At 35.4% G+C, this 18,684-nt stretch overlaps 1 protein-coding gene across 8 annotated transcripts in view; it reads left to right on the top strand.

The window, feature by feature from the left end:
• Positions 1-18,684, top strand: part of LOC129953767 (sex-lethal homolog) — a 56,989-nt gene that overhangs the window by 19,610 nt on the left and 18,695 nt on the right. For 3 of the 8 annotated variants that reach the window (XM_056067217.1, XM_056067212.1, XM_056067211.1), the window contains 3 exons: positions 13,582-13,627; positions 17,537-17,836; positions 17,953-18,060. In XM_056067217.1, coding sequence (XP_055923192.1) covers positions 13,582-13,627; positions 17,537-17,836; positions 17,953-18,060 — 454 coding nt within the window. The remainder of the gene's footprint in view (positions 1-13,581; positions 13,628-17,536; positions 17,837-17,952; positions 18,061-18,684) is intronic. The other 5 variants (XM_056067218.1, XM_056067214.1, XM_056067215.1 and 2 more) reach the window with 3 other exon arrangements.

The following is an 18,684-nucleotide window of genomic DNA, read 5'->3' as shown; positions in this document are numbered from 1 at the left end:
ATAATTAAAAAAAGCATAAACAGAAAAATTGCAAAATGAAAGCAGATATCGTTAGACGGAGACAAGATTTCAAATGTATACAAACGCAATAATAAAGCCTATAGATTCTTCTAAAAACAAAAATTATATCATTACTAAACAAGTTTAACGACCGTAACCACGTTTTACTTTTTAACCACTCGTTTTTTTTTACTGATAATTTGAACAAAAAAACGTGAGTCCTGCTACCCTTTTTACTATCGTCCAATTACACATACGTCCCTTTTTTCAAGGTCATGGAAAATGGAGCTTGTCAATTTTCAGGTTAAGAAATGTCTTGAAGAATGAAAGTTTATTTTGTCGAATAATTGAACGACTCTTAACATCGTTTTGGAAAAAGTAAGACTATTGCCCTTGATATTTCATAGGCATTTTATGGAACTCGTTATTAAGCTCTTTTAACGAAAATACGTACTTTTGGTATTGATGAATCTCTTCATTCTTTGGGTTGGAAACTACCTTTTGGATCGTTCAATTCAAGTAGTATTGGACGGGTTCATATCTGATATCTATAGGGATAGTGTGCCTTACGGTTCCGTTTAGTCTCCGAAGCTCTTCATTATTTTTATAAATGATCTTTTTTCTGAAAACTTCTAACCCAATAAATTGTTTCGCTGATGACAGTACCCTCAGCTTTTCATATTCGTTCTTAGATTCTCGTCCTTGTTCTTCCGATGTGAACTATCAAGCAAAGTATGATAAGCTCATTAAACTCTTATCTTGACAGCATTGTGCAATGGGGAATCAAAAACAGTGTAGAATTTAATTCTTCGAAAACTCAATGATGTCTACTGTCATCATGTAATTATCGTAACCCTCATCCAAAGCCACTATCGATGGGAGGTACTTTCATCATACAGACAGCTTTCGGTTCAAACATTCAACATCGCAAAAAACGATGCTAAGAGTTTAGATTTTCTTCGAGAATACAGGATGTTTTTTACCTCTTCTGAGCTATAATATACAAAGCTTTTATTCGTCCAAAACTCGAGAATAATGTTCATATTTGGGCTAGTGGCCTAATAACGTATGTGAATCTTTTGGATAGAATCGATTAAAGGGCTCTTAAAATGATAGGCGATCGAGACATTTGCTTCTCTTGCACACCCCTGGGGGAAGGTCTTATGCATATCATCGTTTTATCGTTATTTTTATAAACTATTCTCTAGTGAAATAGCTTCTAAGAATGCTCACCAGTTCGCCCAATTTCGGACGTACCGATAAGTACAGGGATTCTTTCTTAAGTCGCACTACACGAATGTGGTATGCTTTCTACTATTTTTAAGATTTGGAAAGTATGGTCACCGCAGTATATATAACTTTTATATGTATAAAAGACAGATCAAAATATATTTCTTTTTTCATTGTTTTTCGTGCATAATGTATTAACTTGGTCCTTTTCAGGCTTTTATTCTCAGTACTCCAAGTGCTGCAGCATTAAAATTTCAAACATAGGTATATACATATAGCTAACTGTATCTTTGTTTATGTACCTATGTACATTATGCTAGTATGTATATTACATCATCGTCGTCACCCAATTTTACAGACTGTTATTTTATATATGTAGGACACCACCACACATCAACTCAACGACCACATGCGATAATAAAATGAGCAAAACTGTGGAAATTTGAGATTATTTATCTTATATTTATGTATATATGTTTATTATACATTGTTAAAGTAAAGTAAAAGTAAAAGTAGTTACCCCCATCGAGAGAGTTGATGTGTCCTTTGGGCGGGATCTAAGCATAAATCAAAATATGAAATTATGTGTCAGTGGCTTTATTCTTAAGGTGGTTAGGTTTTGTACTTTTGCAAATAAAATCTCTAATCAGATAATTTGTAAAAATTCTCTACGAGTTATGAAAAATAGTTTTTTATTTAAATCTTAACGAAATAATTTTATTTCATAACACAAATAATCCTTAACTTCTAAGATACAATCTTATCTAGACTTCTAACCAAACAAAACCTACAAGTTGTTAAAACCTTACGCCCATTGTCCCCTCCTCGTTCGCCGTCGCCGCAAATTCAGAGTTAGCCCTCCATTCAAAATTTATTCAAGGTTTTCAAGAACTTTACTAATGTCAATCCATAAAGGAGTCGCCAAACTTCTTCCTTCTAATGTAAAAAAGGAACAATGTTCTATACGTATCTATAAACAAACTCCTAACTCATGTATACTCTATGCGTACATAAACAATAACAAAAATGTTCTTTCTTTGTGAGACTTTTGCCCATAAAATTGAGTTCCCCAAACAAATTTTTAGTCTTTCTTCCAAAATGAGATGTATAAGTAAATAAAGAGATCGTGGAAATGAAGCCAAAACTGAATCCATCGAAGGGAGTAAATTGTAGAGGAAAAAAAATAACAACACTTCTTATTTAAGCGTAAGCATCAGGAGCAGACTTCTTTATTATGGATTTCTGTAAAAGTTTTATATTTTTCTCTGTAACCTCCTAACGCTTCCCTCGCCTCGGTGTGTGTGTGCTGTGAAATGTTGCTTCATTCTGGGAGTGTATCGAAGTGTTGTAGGTAGAAAACCATGTCACGGCCTTGACACCGTCCTCTCATATTTGCACGCGTCTCTGAGTTTCTATTTAAGCTCTCTCCTGCTTAAGATAGAGCATACACATATCTATACACAATCGTTATCCTGCTGTTGAGGTCCAGTCAGAGAGTAAGCTGAATTGCTGGGTCATTTTTCATTCTCATCCTCGAATACCCTTGAAAGTGTTCGTGTGCCTGATATGGTTGTTTATCATTAGGATACTTTTTAAATATACATACATATATAATGGATGTTCAGTTTATCCTCAAAAGCCTTATGTTGGTAAATTGCAACAAAAAAAGGAATTTACAGCAGATAAAGAAGATAGTACATCCTCCGCCGCCGCACCGAGCACAACCGCAAAATAATTCCATTCAACTTGTTGTGCAAATACTTCTTCTTTTTATGTGATGTGGATGTCGATGTGGTTGCCAATATACCTACCAACAACTTTCGAGGTACATACTCTAATCGTACCATATAAAAAAAGGAATCCCTGCAAATTTGTTCTTTATGCTTCAAAGGTATGTTATCAGAATTTTGTTTTTTTTTCCGCTAAACCGTTTTATGAGCAAATAATTCTTTATTCAAGGCAAATTGAAACTCCATGAAGAAGGTGACTTTGAGGATTCACTCAAATCCTAAATGTTTAAATTGCGACGCAGTGGTGACAATTTGTCTGGTGACTCTTTTGGTGTACAGAAGCAGATATTGTTGTTTTTTATGGTCATAAGGAACGCGGTGAAGATGTGCCGCATAAACGAATTGGCAGCCAAATGGTCTCTATGATGCCTTTCGAATGGCGACACACACAAAAATCAATTTCCAAAAAGGCGAAAGTTGTCTCCTGTCAATTTCATTAATTATTCCGGTCAATTCAACTGATATTTGCTACATATAATATAGATGGGGTATTTGAACCCGGTAGACATTCTATGTAGATGCTGTACATACAGACGTAGTGTACACTCATTCAAGGACTAATCATCGTGTGATAGCTTTTTTTTTAACCCGAAATGTCAATAACGAAGGACATCTACCTCAGTTTTGTGTATTTTGGGGGTGCATGTTCATATCTAAAAGAAAAACACCAGCGTGTTGTACATGACGACAAATCACTTAAATTGCACAAGGCCCAATGAAGTTGCAGACAAGAGCTATGTATATTTTTCTTTTATAAATCAAACGAAGATAAAAGTGGATCATCTATCGATGATGTTTTTAATTTCTTCAGCTTTTTATCCTGTTCAGTCTAGGTGCAATAATTATTCTACTTCATAGTCTGAGAACAAAGACAAGTTCACAGATTTGCATTTCATTGCGATAGTTGCAGTCGATTAGATAGACACACACACATATTGGAATTGGATTGTGAGTGAGGAATATATTGTATATTAATTTGTTTCGTATCTTTAGTAGAACTTTTTCTTTTCCAACCGTAGAAATTTATATTCAATGTTTGTGGGATCTCCAGAACTTTGCATTGATAAGGCATTAAATGAGTGATTTTTAATTGTTGGATCGTATTGATGTCGATTGCTGCTGATGCAGTCACAGTTGAGTGGAAAGAATTAAAATTATAGTTTTTTTTTTAATAAGGTTTCAAATTGAAGATTGTCAACATTGTCCTGATAGTTTTTTAAATGCAATTTTGAAAAACTTATGATTTATTGCTTGTTTGAGGTTTGGCAGTTCATTCCATTGTTGAAATGTTTTAGTCTGCTCTTTAGTTATAAGTTTTCGAACCTTAACAGTGTCGTTTCTGTTATGTTTACCTAATTTTTTGCAAACTAAGTGTATACTAATTCGACTTCCAATGAATTCGATGAGCTGTCCGAGTCTATTTAGAGAAACTTATCTTATTTTTGGAACAATAAGATCGTTTTAATAGACGATTTCAATGTCCACAATTTTTCCTGACTGTGATATTCTTGTTAGACAGAGAACAATTGCTGGTAACATCAACACCTGGCTATGAGCCTTTATTTCAAGGCAAGTTTTTACACTTGCTGCCCCTGGCATTGTATATTCGCTTAGCTTTTGAAATTAACCAAAAGAATTTACGCAAAGATTTGCTCTCTCTTATTTGGCGAAATGCTTCGATTGAGTTCCTCTTTCTAAGCTACCTAGACGTAACAAATTCACTTCTTTGTTAACCTTTGGTATTGGCTCAGTCTAGCTATACATTGATTTTTTGAGTAATGAATAATCAATACCCTATGCATATAGGATAAACCACATCCACCACGATTCTCTCACAAGGAGGCCATCCCAATATATGTTCTAGGAATTAACCAGGGGGCCTTAACATATCCCGTGGTACCACGTCATCAGTGGTATGACAAATTAGTCTTTGATGAAGTGAAATCTAGGGAAGATAACTCTAGAAGTGGTCGCCCGACATCTTGTGTTATGCAATCCGCCGAGCTGTACATCATCATTCCTAAAAATGATTTTTAATTCCACTTCAGACTTTTTCAAACTTAGATTAAATATCGATGACACTTAGTCATTCGATTTATATATTTACTGATACTTATTGGGTTTGTATAATTTTTATCAGTGGGTCAACCCCTGGCCCTAGGGTAAGGACGACAGTCCTGTGTTTGCCATCTTTCTTAAAAGTTAATCTTAGAAAGGAAGTAAACCGTAGCTTCTTGCTTTCGCTGACAAGTTGAGACTTTTCTCAGTGCAGTTGTAGGCTGTGCCTTTGTCAATAGTTATGAATTGATCAGTATCATTCATCATCGAGCTGCACTGATTTCTCTGACTTGCTTCCCAGGAGCCCCCACGTGGAGGTGCAAGTAAGCACTTCTTCCTTCCAGATTGCAGACAAGCATCTACAGACTCCCATTCTGGTAAGACAATCCGAACACTAAGAAAGGCATGTCGCGATTGTTGCTGAGTTTAACAATCTGAATCAGCTGGTTAACTAGGATTTCTGATTTTAGGTCAACCAGCCAACAACCTCTGATCATAATGAATATACGATTATTGTATTACCGCCTCTAAGTACATCAGACTATTGTGTAATGCAAACAAAAATCCAGTTAAAGAAGAGCTAATATGAAAACTTTTTGGCAATATTAGAAACAAGCCAACTAGTACAATCTCAACAACTTCTTCAGGAACTTTAACTGGTCTTTATTCTTCTTGATAGTGACGTAGACTCCAGTGCATTTATGATAAACTTATTTCTGAATAAAGAAAAAACTATCAAACCAAAAAACTCATACTTTAGTTCAAGCTGTAAAGGGGTTATTGGGGATCCAAGTTTATAAAGCCAACCCCACTGAGAAAAACCAGAACAAGTTAGAAAGACATGTAACAGACATATTCGATGCATTCAATTTTTGCATGACCAAGAATTACGGCAAAAAAAAATACTATAATGTTTCAAGGTAGTGCCCATTTCTCGTTGGTTCCGGCGCTCGTTTCCAATGACACAGCTTTTGTAAGCTCCATTGGTAAAGCCAAATTGCTTACTGCAAAGATTGCAGTTAATTCGATGCTGCCAGAGAAACATGACTCCTCCTGCACTTGAGTACGTAAGCGATCTTACGGGATGTAATCCTTTCGGAAAGTTTCAAATGGAATATATATAAAATAAACTCTGGTGTAACGCAGGGCTCCGTTTTGTGTCCGACACTATTTCCTTTTTTTTATAAAAGATCTTTCGCTCGAAACTTCTAATCCACTAAATTTCTTCGCAGAGGACAGTAACCTCAGCTTTTCAATTTTTTTTTTAAATTCACAGACCTTTGTCCTTTGAATAGTACTTGCGTCAAGGAGACAAGACATTTCTTGTGGAGTCGCCAAAAATACTGCTAAGTGTCTAGGTTTTATCGAAACCCATTGAATTCAAAAGAGAGCTCTAAAAATCATGTACGTTCCCTTACTGTTACTTTTGTATCTCTTGAGCACTGCTGCAAGGTTTTATGTCATAATCGTCATTCTATAGCTATTTTCGTAAGCAATGCTCTAGTGAAATAGCCAGTTGCATTTCTCCCCTCAATTAATTAAAGCGAAATACCCGTACTTTTTAAAATGTACATCAGTATACCCTTGAGCCCAATTTTGAACGTACTGTAAAGTACAGAGACTATTTTTGTAGTTGCACTTCACGAATGTCAAATGCTTAACCAAACTCAATATTTCCCATTCATTGCAATGTCTTTTATTCATTGACATGTCTATGCGGTCCAGCGTTGACTTGTTGGCAAGATCATCGAGCGTTTCGAACAGAAGGGCTTCAAGTTGGTCGCCATGAAATTCATGTGGGCTTCCAAGAACTTGTTGGAGAAGCACTACTCTGACTTGTCTGCTCGTCTATTCTTCCCCGGTTTGGTGGATTACATGAGCTCAGGACTAGTAGTTCCAATGGTGTGGGAAGGCTTGAACGTTGTCAAAACCGGTCGCCAGATGCTAGGTGCCACTAATCCTGCTGACTCTCTGCCTGTAACCATCCGTTGTGATTTCTGCATCCAAGTCGGACGTAATATCCTCCACGGTTAAGATGCTTTTGAATTTGCTAATAAGGAAATTGTTCTGTGGTTCAATGAGAAAGAATTGGTCTCATGGACTCCAGCTACCGAGAACTTGGTCTTCGAATAAGAAGCTGCTCTATCACCGGTTAGGAGCATTCGTCGTACTTTGTTTTTTTTTTTTATTATTTAGTACTGCACAAATAATCTAAAACGTCAAGCATTTCCAATTTTTAAGGTAGAAACAAGAAAACGTCAAATTTAAACTTAAGTAAGTTTTCGACTTTACAAAAAATCGCATTAAAGAGCATTAGATTTCCCTGAAACTAAGTTTGTCATTTTCTATATTTGCTCTTCCCAACGAACCTGTCAATTTTATCAATGAATATCACAAGTCCGTAGGCTTTTATGTTTAGCTTTTATGTCTTTGTTTCCTTGTCAACCACTCTCTTTTAGATTATGATTTAATTTTACTAACAAATTTAGTTATATTTTATTTATAGAAGATTGTGCAAACACAAATATCTATTACTATATCAATATATTATGTTCCTTTTTTATTCCTTTATACATCACGAAGAAAGTGGATACTCTTTATCTGAGTAGGGTCCTTTTTAATCTACTTAATTTGTTTGCAGGAAGTAAGGAAAGGTGGTATAGTTATTTGTGTTTGCTAAATCTTTATGGTGCACATTTTATTTTGAAATGGAGATTAATTTGTATCTATTGAAATGGATCTTTTGCAACACTATTTAGGGCAATTTTTTACTTTTCAATAAGAGGTTTAAATTATGGTCCTACATCAACGCAAAACTTAAGTGTTTACTAATACAAAAAATAATAATGACCTAAAGGGTTTGCTTCCAATCGAATTTCCAATACAATTTTAACACTGTTTAAAGGGTTATCAGAACGCTTGATCTTAGCGTTTTCCTTCACCATCATAAGTTGTATTTGTTTGAGGGATTAATTGAACCATTATTATCAATTTTAGTGTTTCGAACAGATTCCCTTTGGCGTAAAATGTAATAATTGGGTTATTATAAAGTTGCTGCCAACAGCACCATACAGCACATAAAATGGTATCACGTGGATTAAATGTCAATCAATTTCTAAATGATTTATGCTAAATACGCACTTGTCCCGGTCGACGAAATAATATCCCATATTTTGAATGTTGTGAGTTTTGAGTAAAATAGAATCTAAGCTTCAAGCAATTCTGAAATACAATTTATATGAAAAAGGCTAACCTTACATAGTACTAAACCCTTTAGAAACGTGTTCTTTTGTTGTTGTCAAAACGGTTATTTAAAAAACAAACAAAAAATCAGAATGCAAGTTTTTTTTAAAGTGCAATAAAATGATCAAAATCAAAGCAGTAAGAGAAAAGATTCTCAAGATCTTGTCGGTCGTTTACGGTCCTTCAGCGTCTTAAAAAAAAACCTCCAAAAGGGTCAAATCGAAGTTCCAAGGCGGGCAATCGACATTGCCAAACAGCTGATAAAAAACAAGTCGGTTAACATGGTTCTGTGTGGCCCAATGCTGCCACCACTCCACAATTCACAACAATCTGGCTGTGGGTGCATTGACTTCTCAACAATAACGTCTCTGTCGATATGAAAATAAACCTCAGCGAAAAGACTATTTTTAGTTCAAAATCGTTTTCCGATTAAAGCTGCTCTAAAGGCCAAATTGCAAAGTGACAACGAAATGGTTGGTCGTGCACCTTTAATTAATCAAATAATCAGAGGTCTTTGTGCAGAATTCTTCAGGTGGCGCTACAGTCCGGAGCGAACCTGGGCCTGAACTAACATGCGTTTCCAGCCAGCTCGGTCCCCATGCTAGCTGTCTCCAGTTTCGCACGCCAAGTTGGTTGAGGTCTTCACCCACCTGCGTGCACCACCTGAGTCGCGGTCTTCCTCTACTGCTCCGCTGTCCTTCGGGATTGGATTCGAAGACCTTTCGAGCTGTAGCGTTGATGTCCATTAGCTTTACATGACCTAGCCATCTAAGCCGTTGGACTTTAATTGTGTTAACTAGGTCAATTTTGCTGTACAGCCCGAACAGTTTGTCATTATATATTCTCCTTCATTCTCCATTTATGAATACGAGACCAAAAATCAACCGAAGAAATTTTCTCTCGAAGCATAATAAGACGCTCTCTTCTTTCTTTGACAGGGTCCAGGCCTCAGCGCCATAAATGAGAACCGGGTTGTTGAGTGTCTTATAGATGGTGATTTTAGATGCTCGAGAGAGGACTTTATTTCTCAATTACCTTCTAAGTCCAAAGAAGCAGCGATTTACAAGAGTTATTCTTTGTTTTATATCAGCGTTGGTGTCGTTGTCTGAGTTTGTGGCGGTGCCTAGGTCCTCAACTTCCTCAAATTTATAGCTGTCCATGTAGTCGTTTTGTCCAAGACGTCGTTGTTCAATGTCCTTCTTTGATGACAACATATACTTGGTCTTGACCACTAAACCCATCTTCTTCGCTTCCGTCGCAATGCTCAAAAACGCTCCACTGATATCACGCTTTGATCTTCCAACTACTCGTATGTCAATGTCATCTGTATTCGAGTAATTTGATGGACCTTTGGAAGATTTTACTACTAGTGTTGACGGTTGAGTTTTGCACAATTCTTTCCAGAACGATGTTGAAGAGACAGTGCATGGCCTTGTTTAAATCCTTTTTTGACATAAAATGCACCGGTGAGACCTTTTCCAACCTTGATAGAGCAGCGTGCATTCTCCATTGTCATCCTGCACAAACGGATAAGTTTGACAAAAATGCGATGCTGTCATACGCTACTTTAAAATCGATTAATTTCCTGATTATTTTTTTCAAGATCTGCCGTAGTGTGAATATTTGCTCGATAGTGGACCTTTCTGGTCTGAAGCCACATTGGTAAGGACCTATCAGGTTGCTGACGAACGGCTTCAGACTTTCAGAAAGGATCTTATATGCAATATTCAGGAGACTGATGCCTCTGTAGTTGGCGCAATTTAGAGGATCTTCTTTCTTATGTATTGGGTAAACTATGCTGAGATTCCACTCATTGGACATGCTTTCTTCCGACCATATTTTACAGATGAGTTGGTGCATGCTCCCTACCAAGTCATTGCCTGGTGCTTTATATAATTCGGCAGCGATGCCGTCAGCTAAAGCAGCTTTGTTTGACTTCAGTTTAGATATAGCTATCTTCACTTTGTCGAGGTTAGGTAGGCGGAATCGTTGGTCTGCGTTGAGTGGTTCTATATCCCTTACAGCAGAACTCGATTCGTCATCGCCGTTATATAATTTGGAGAAGTGGTCTTTTCATATTCTCAACATGGGCTGCGGATCTACGACGGTATGTTAGTAGAACTGCACTATCCTCAGGATAGTGTGTAATAAAATATTTAACTGTTGAGATCGATGGCGAGTTGATAATTGATTTTCGTAAACTAAGTCTGACACTCTCGGCTACAGTAGACACATTCTTGTCTGTACGTACCGATGATGCGACGACAGGGAAAGAGTTGCCATGAATGTTTCCCACTCTTCTTCATTCTCCAAGTCTTATGAACTTTTTGCTCAAAGTGCTTCGTTTCGGTCAAGAAACACATAATTCCGGTTACACTAACTTTAGGAATCAGTTTTCAATTTTTCCCAATTTTGTCATGGCGAAACTATTCTTTTCGTTCCGCGGAGGTATAATTTTGTACGAAGAACATTAAAATACCGTATTAACCTCTAGATTGCTCATCCACCACGTTTATTTCTAAAATAATGTACATAGAAGGAGTCCAATTTGAATAATTTGCAAATATTTTCTGTTTCTCGCAGGGCTGAATAGATTTTTCGTCTCGTGGCCAGTTCTTAACTTGAAACTTGTCGGTTGGTGGAATTCTTAAATTCTGTTCAATCTTGCTTATATCTGCTCTGAAAAGTCAAAGTTATTAGACTAAAAAGGACTTTGGATAAACTACAGTTACTCTCAAAATTAAGCGTACATCATCAAGAAAAAAGTGTTTTGAATGCAATGCGATGTTGTTGGTAATTTTGTACCAATTTTAATTTATTTAATATTTGATTCTTTAAAAAATTATAAAAACAATACAAAAATAAAATAATCATAAACAAAATCTTCAAATACATGGCACAAAATTAAGCGTACCCTTGGATATCAAAGCAAGAAGAAAAGTTGAAGTGGGGTAAAATTGGATGATTATTATTTTTAAGGGCCAACCAGAGTTGCTGTTCTGGGGCCTTCGCTTGATTTCTTTCCAAAAATGCTCAAAGGTATTGAGACCCGGTGATTGAGGTGGGGTCCGAAGCTAGTTTCTAGCATTATAAAGGAAACGTTAGTTCACAGAAAACCATGTTTATTTTGGTTGTTTATCTTATTGATAATAGAATGTTGAGAACAATGTTCAGAAATTTCTATTTGTCTCTAAATATTGTGTTAATGAATTTAAAGGCTCCCGTTGCCATAGACCTTTTATAACATGACAATACGTCTTCCAAGTGTCACAGTGCCATTCAAATTCTCTTTCTCGAATTGCATATTTTGCTTGCTCCAAATTAAAATATGACGCTTTTCAATAAGGCGGGTAGATGTCGTGACGTTTGCTGTGTGGCACTTAGCGCCGTCCTGCTGGAACTACATGTCGTCTAGGTCCATATGGTTCAATTTAGGCCATACAAAATGAGTAATAATCGTTATGTAAATCTCTCTGTTGACAATAACCGTCAATTTTATCACTAACGTCGTTTTCAAAAGAGTACGGACCAATTACGTCGACGACGCCGCGGCGTCCATTTCCAACAGGAAATGAACAGCCTTTCATTATTTCGTCTCCAAGGATCAAAAAACCTTATGTACGGTTGCTGGCATATTGTACCATTTATATTTTTCAACAAACAGTTCAGCAGTTTCCCGCGTGTAAGCTCCATTTTTTTTAAATCTAATTTTTCATTTGACGTTATTCCTTCAAGGATAAAAGCAAACCGCCGAATTAGGATTCACTAACTCCAGTGATTTCTGAAGTCATGGTTGGATTTGCAAAAAATATTCTGGAGGTGTTGCCGTCATTACTTGTCCCCGTACCTTGTTTTACAAGATCGACAATGATGCCCAGTTTTTCACGAAACTCCAGCTGAATTTTCTTCTTCTGAGCATCTCTAATATGGCGGGTCTCATTGTTAGAGCAGGATACACTCCATACATTTTATCCGAGCGTGAAGAGGAGACACTCCCATTTTCAAAGCTTCCCTGTTTACAGCTTTGATTCTTATATTTGTCAGGTTATTCATTTCAGAAGTTGTAGTTCCACATATAAAACAGGAGGAACTGCATGAGTTTCTGTTACTGATTGGGCTGTCTCCCCGTCCTGCCCTACTTTTAGCGAAAAATGAAAAAAAATAAAGGACTATCCCTAATCCTTTTCTTTATTTTTTATTAAGCTCTACCATTTAATTCCAAATGTCATAAATCTAAATTATTGTTTGTGTGTTGTTTTCAAAATTCGGCGCGCCATCGTCGACCCAAAAGCCACACCAAACGGTAACTTTTTGAGGATGCATTATCACCTGGTGAACTTCTCGTGAGTTGATGTCGTCCAATATACGGCAATTTTGCTTGTTAACACAGCCATTCAAAAATGCGCCTTGTCCAAAATTGGCCACCCTTCCAAACCATTCGAAGCCCAGTCAGTGAACGAACGGCGTTGTCTATGGTCATGAACGTTGAGCTCTTGGGTCAGCTGGATCTTGTACGGGTGTAGACCCAAGTCCCTACGCAAAATTCGCCAAGTTGAAGTCTGCTAAAAGCCGAGTTCTTGTGTATGGCGAGGAAAAAACTGCCTCGGGTTCTGCTGTACACTTTCACGGACCGCGGCGATGTTCCCGGCTGATCTTGCGTTCCTCGAACGTACGGGTTTTGGCTGCTTGTTTACAGAACCGGTCGTTTAAATTTGACCACGATACGTTGGAGAGTCGACTGTGAAGGGCCACCACGTCTATCATAAAAGGCGTGCAAAGTTTGTGTTAACGAACGCTCATTTTGATAATAAAGTCTTATCATATGAACGTGCTGTGCAATTGTATAATTTTCCATGATGATTTGGCATAAACAACTGAAAGATTTGACAGATGTCACCAACACAAAATGGCCGCTACGGGGCGCCAAAATCTGCCCGCGCCAATTTAAAAACCCATATCATAAAAGAAATAAAGTAAACAAAAATTGCCAACAAAAATTCTATCTTTAATATTAAAAGAAACGAGCACCTGTATCTGATTTTCAAGTTGTGAAATTAAAAACAACAACAAATCAATGCACATAATACCATACATACATATGTACATTTATTTTCATACAAAACCGTCTTAAATCCTTCCTCCATTCAATCACTCACTTCATTGGCCATTCAGAAATATAAATATTAAACAATAAAAATAAATCAGTTTTCTTGAAAAATTTGTTTTTCTTTTAATATTGAATGTTTTCTTTTATTTTTAGTGGTGGCCGAATATGGGGAATGTCGCATTCACTGCCGTCTGGAATGGTTTGTATTTTATTGCTTGATTTATTTAAATTTGATTTGCATCTGTCTCGTTTTTTTTTATAAATATATTGATAAATTCTTTCGTCTGTTTCACAAAATATTCATTGCAAATTTCTTGTTCGTGTTACAATTAATTCATTTTTAAATTTAAATTTAAAAAAATATAATATCTCATTAAAATTAAGACAGATTTAAAAAACAAAAAAAAAATATTATTTTTAAGTTGTTAGTTTTTGAACTGGGGCACACGCTTTTTCATATATATGTTATTATAAAAGTGCATTCATTATATAAAGTTTTATAAAACAACATAGACTTATAAGAACAAAAACATTAACATAATTATAACAAAAACAATCCACAAACAAAAAAAAACTGTACACACAAAAGAGTTGATTTTATTCAAGGTGCTAGAATACAAACAAAAAAACATAAATAAAGACGGAAGTGATAATTATGCATAATAGAGGGTTGTAAATGACATGACCCAGCTTAGAACTTCACAATAATCATACGGTCGTGTAGAGAGACATGTATTTAGTTTTGTCTTCTTAACAACTAATAAATTCAAAAAGCAAATAAAAAAGTCATAGGATTAGTTTCGATTGCAAATTCATTTGGTAACTGAACATTAAGCCTATAAAAAGAGTTCCTTAATTGGTGAGCCGTTGGGTTCTAGTTTGTTTAGACATTTGTCTTTTGAAGAAGGATATTAATAGGTGTTACTTGGTAGTTGTGTCGACCATGTCAAGTCATAAATGGAAATTACATTAATTGAACCACAGAAATCTCTTGAATGAATGACTTAAGGGGGTCATACCACGTGATGGCCTGTATTTTAAGGAATTTTTAGATTTTTTTACGACCAGTGAATAGATACAACTTTATTTAGTTTATTATCATTTATTAATATAGTTCGACAGTATTAATATACAATTTTAATTAAAAATATTGTCAAGAACACGGGTTTCACCGGTGTGAACAACTCCATCTCGAAAAAATAGGCTCGCACTTTTTTAATATGTGAGCCTAAATGCATCAAATGAACTATCATCAAATCAATAAACCAAACAAATTGGACTTTTGGGAGACATTTGAAAAAAAAAGTCGCGAATTTTGCGTTTTTAGGTATAAGAAAATCGAAATTTTTAGAATCTTTGCTTGTCGATAGTTCATGCCATGCGCTTACATGTGCTGAATCTAACCCATCAAATTTCAAGTTATTCGGTGAAGCCGTTTTTGATATACGATGGAGGAAAGTTTGAAAAACACAGTTTTGAGAAAAGCTCGTTAAAAGTTTCAAGTCCAATCAACTTTGAAAATATCAACTTATATTTCAATCGGCGATGCCTAGTTCATAAAGTATTCCTCTTCTTCTTGAAACTCTTTCAAAGCAGATTTTTCAGCTCTTGAATAAATTCTGGCTTGATTAACGGCATTACTTACGCGCCGCTCAGAACGTGAGATTCGCTTTTCATCACGTTTCTCAATATAAGTTTGGGCTTCGCGGCCTATAGGGCACCCCATAACCGAAATTACTTTCAAATTACCTTCAAAACCTTTATTAAAGATTTCCTGAATAACTTTATCAGTATTTGAATATTTATTTTATTTGTTTTATGTTTTTTAACAGCCCGAAGTATCTTTAAAACGACTTCGAATTTTAAAAAATCCCTTGACTACCGTATTCTAGGCATATTAGAAAATTATGAAAAAAAAAATCGATTTTTTTAAACCCATCACATCGGATGACCCCCTTAATTTTGGGAAAAGTGCACCCTTCTTAGTTTATTTCTTTAAGAAACTTGAGTATTTGAGATACCATCAGAGAGTGATGGTAGTGTCCCAAATGTTTTCTTCCTTCGTACATGAGTATCTCACATTTCCCCAATATGTTGTCAGGTGTTTTCCAATAAAAAGGTGCCTTTCAGTTTAGAATGGCCGGTGAGGAAGCCTGTAACTATTCTAAGGTTGTTCTTACTTAGCCTCTTGCAGCAGTCTTTGTAACGTTTTTTGCTATAAATCCCAAGTATTGTTTTTGCCTGGCTCATTTTGTGAGTTCTTTCCAGTTTTGAATTCTGTTTGTCTGCTCTTATTTTTTGATTTTGTTCTTAATCACGTTTTTTCCTATTCCACAGTATGGTTGGGTTCCTATCAGTGGACTTGTAGCTCCTGTTTTGTTTTTTTTAGGAGGCTGCTTCTTCATTTCCCTGAAAAGCGACTTGCCCAGGTACCCAAGGAACCTTACCAGATTCACTCAGTGTGATAATACAAGCCCATTCTATTTCGAACTAATAGAAAAGAAAATAAGTAATTTGAGTGCCAGAATGGTTAGTTTCAAAACATTTTGCAATGACATTTACTTCTGCTTGAAAAATTCTCGAGGGTTGTCCCATCGGTATAGAAATGTTGGTTTAAGGCTCAAAAATTCTTGTCCCAGTCCCTGGAGCCATTCTCGACCCATCAGTATACTACCTGTGAGCATTTGCTTTAATATTGTAGTGCCAATGTACTTGTCAACCAGTCATTAAAATTGAGTGCTTGATGTGGAATATTTCGGTATGATTACGACCCTGAACTGAAAACTACACAAGTGCGCCGACAAACATCAGAAACTCAGAGCAAAATTTAAAAAAATCTACATGAAGGACAGACACATATGAAGAACACTCAGCTGAAAATTAGCCTTTTCAAGTCATTCCGGTCGTGCCTGTTCCTATTGTTCACGAAAAAATATAATCCTTGTTTTTCTGTCAAATTCGAAAACAAAATAGGTTCCTACAATAAATGTTTACAATTTATTTGTATTTAAAGTTCTAGCAGCAGAATACAATTCGTGCAACTATTAACTGATGAAGTACAATCAGATGAAGAAAAAAAAAAACCTTCCAATTATAAATGAACCAAAGAAATATCCTCATTGGGTTTTTCCCTTTCTAAATGTGTCCAAATAAAAATTCCACAATTACTTGCTTTCCAATTAGCTGTGGTGTACTTGTTGTTTATAGACCAACAACCAATTAATGCAAGTGCCGAGTATATACGAGTATATTCATAGCTACGAGAGTGCTACGACATTTTGAAAAACTGTTTCATTCTCCTTGTGCAAGAGATGTCATCATGGGAAGAGCTTGGAACTTGTCCTATTTCACACTTTTTGCAAGTGCTAAGACATTTATATTATATACAGTTTGAAAACCCAAAGAAAAATATAAAGTAGTACAGTGAAATAGCATTGAACTTGGTATATTGGAATTAAGTCTTAATTTTGAAATACTACTAGTCTCTCCTTGAAAACATGTAGCTTAGAAATAATCCTAAGAATATAAGATAAAACCGAATTTCGGTACTAACAAATGTCAATTTAATGCAGCCCTTTTTTTTAGGTATTTAGTTTTTATTAGAAATGTTCAAAACATCACTTCCGTTAAATTAGGGTCCTTATTTCTCATAAAACATTGAAATTAAAAAAAAAACACACACTCACACTCAAAAACAAAAACAAGAAAAAACCACAATATTTTTGTATGTGTCCGTTTATTCGTATGCCTGTCAACTTGTTACATTTTCAAGGATCTTTAATTTTAATATTATTAATTAAAATAAGAATGGTAAAAGTTAAACAACAACAAAAAAAATCACTTTAAACTTTCTCTTTATGGGTAATGTGCTGTACTGTGAATGTTTGTTAATTCAAACAATTTGTTTAACATTTTGAGTGTACATTGTTTTGTTTTTTGTTATTTTTATTTTGTTTGTTTTTGTTTAATAATTAAAATTAATTGTGTTAAATTCAATTCAATTCAATTAACTCGATTTTGAAAACTCGATCGATCGATTCGACTTCTGGCTATATATGAAAAGCAATCGCCGCCATAGTTGAAAAATCAAATCTTTGAAAATTTTCAGTCACGTTATGCGTTTTCACCGCAGGACACAGACTTCACATCCTCATATCCAACATCTTCGTCATTAAATTCACGTCGAATGTATGGGGACTTCCAAACCAATAGTGCAATGGGCTCTGTTGGGAATATGGCAGCTATGAGTGCAAATTCATTAAGTGGTGGACCATCATTGAATAACAGCGGGACAAATCTAATAGTTAACTATTTGCCACAAGATATGACAGATCGTGAGTTGTATGCGTTATTTAGGTCAATCGGTCCTATAAACACTTGCAGAATAATGAGAGACTTTAAGGTAAGGGTAAGACAAAAGATATCGTTTATTTGAGAAATAGAATAGTAAATTTTTTGTTCTGTTTGCTCAGAAATTAATTGGGTACGATGTAAATTGATTTTGGCTTTAAAAAAACATTTCAGACTGGATACAGTTTTGGTTATGGTTTTGTTGACTTTGCTTCTGAGGCCGACTCGCAACGAGCTATAAAGACCTTGAATGGAGTTCAAGTGCGGAATAAACGACTAAAGGTAAGTTTAATTCTGTATATTCTTATACATATATTTAAAAACATATGTTACCCATCATTACCCTAAGAAGACGTGTAGATGTTTATGAACAAAAATATGTTATTTTTTTATTAAATTATTTCAACTGCGTTGTATTGTGGATTTTATAACATCCAACAATATGTGTTGTAGAAATTCCATAATAGCTCTTTTAAGTTCGATTATACAAGACAATATCAACTCAAAACTATATCAGAAGAAAAATCAGACTTCAGAACACACTGGCTATTTCCCTGTTAATAGGATTGGTATAAAACGAGAATCCTCAAAGTCGTAACGCTAAATCTATTTGTTTGTTCAAATTGAAATTTCAGTTTCAACTACAAAAGTAAATTTTCAATATGATTATGTAGAAACAAATTTTTGTGTTTTTATCTTTGAATGTTTTATAATTAAACTAAGCTAAACAATTAATTTAAAATGGTAAAGCTATTTGCTGTTATTAGTTTTTTCTTAGGACTTATGGTACATTTATAACATAAGACTTTTAGGCACCGGGTCACAGTGATGTGCCTGGAAACGAAAGAGCTGTTGAGCTGGCGAAGACAGGTACACCTTTGGACCAATCTCATATAGACTCACGTA

This window comes from Eupeodes corollae, chromosome 1, assembly GCF_945859685.1.
Source record: "Eupeodes corollae chromosome 1, idEupCoro1.1, whole genome shotgun sequence".
Taxonomy (NCBI): Eukaryota; Metazoa; Arthropoda; class Insecta; order Diptera; family Syrphidae; genus Eupeodes; species Eupeodes corollae.
Note: the sequence above shows the minus strand (reverse complement) of the source record. Positions and strands in the feature narration are given on the sequence as shown.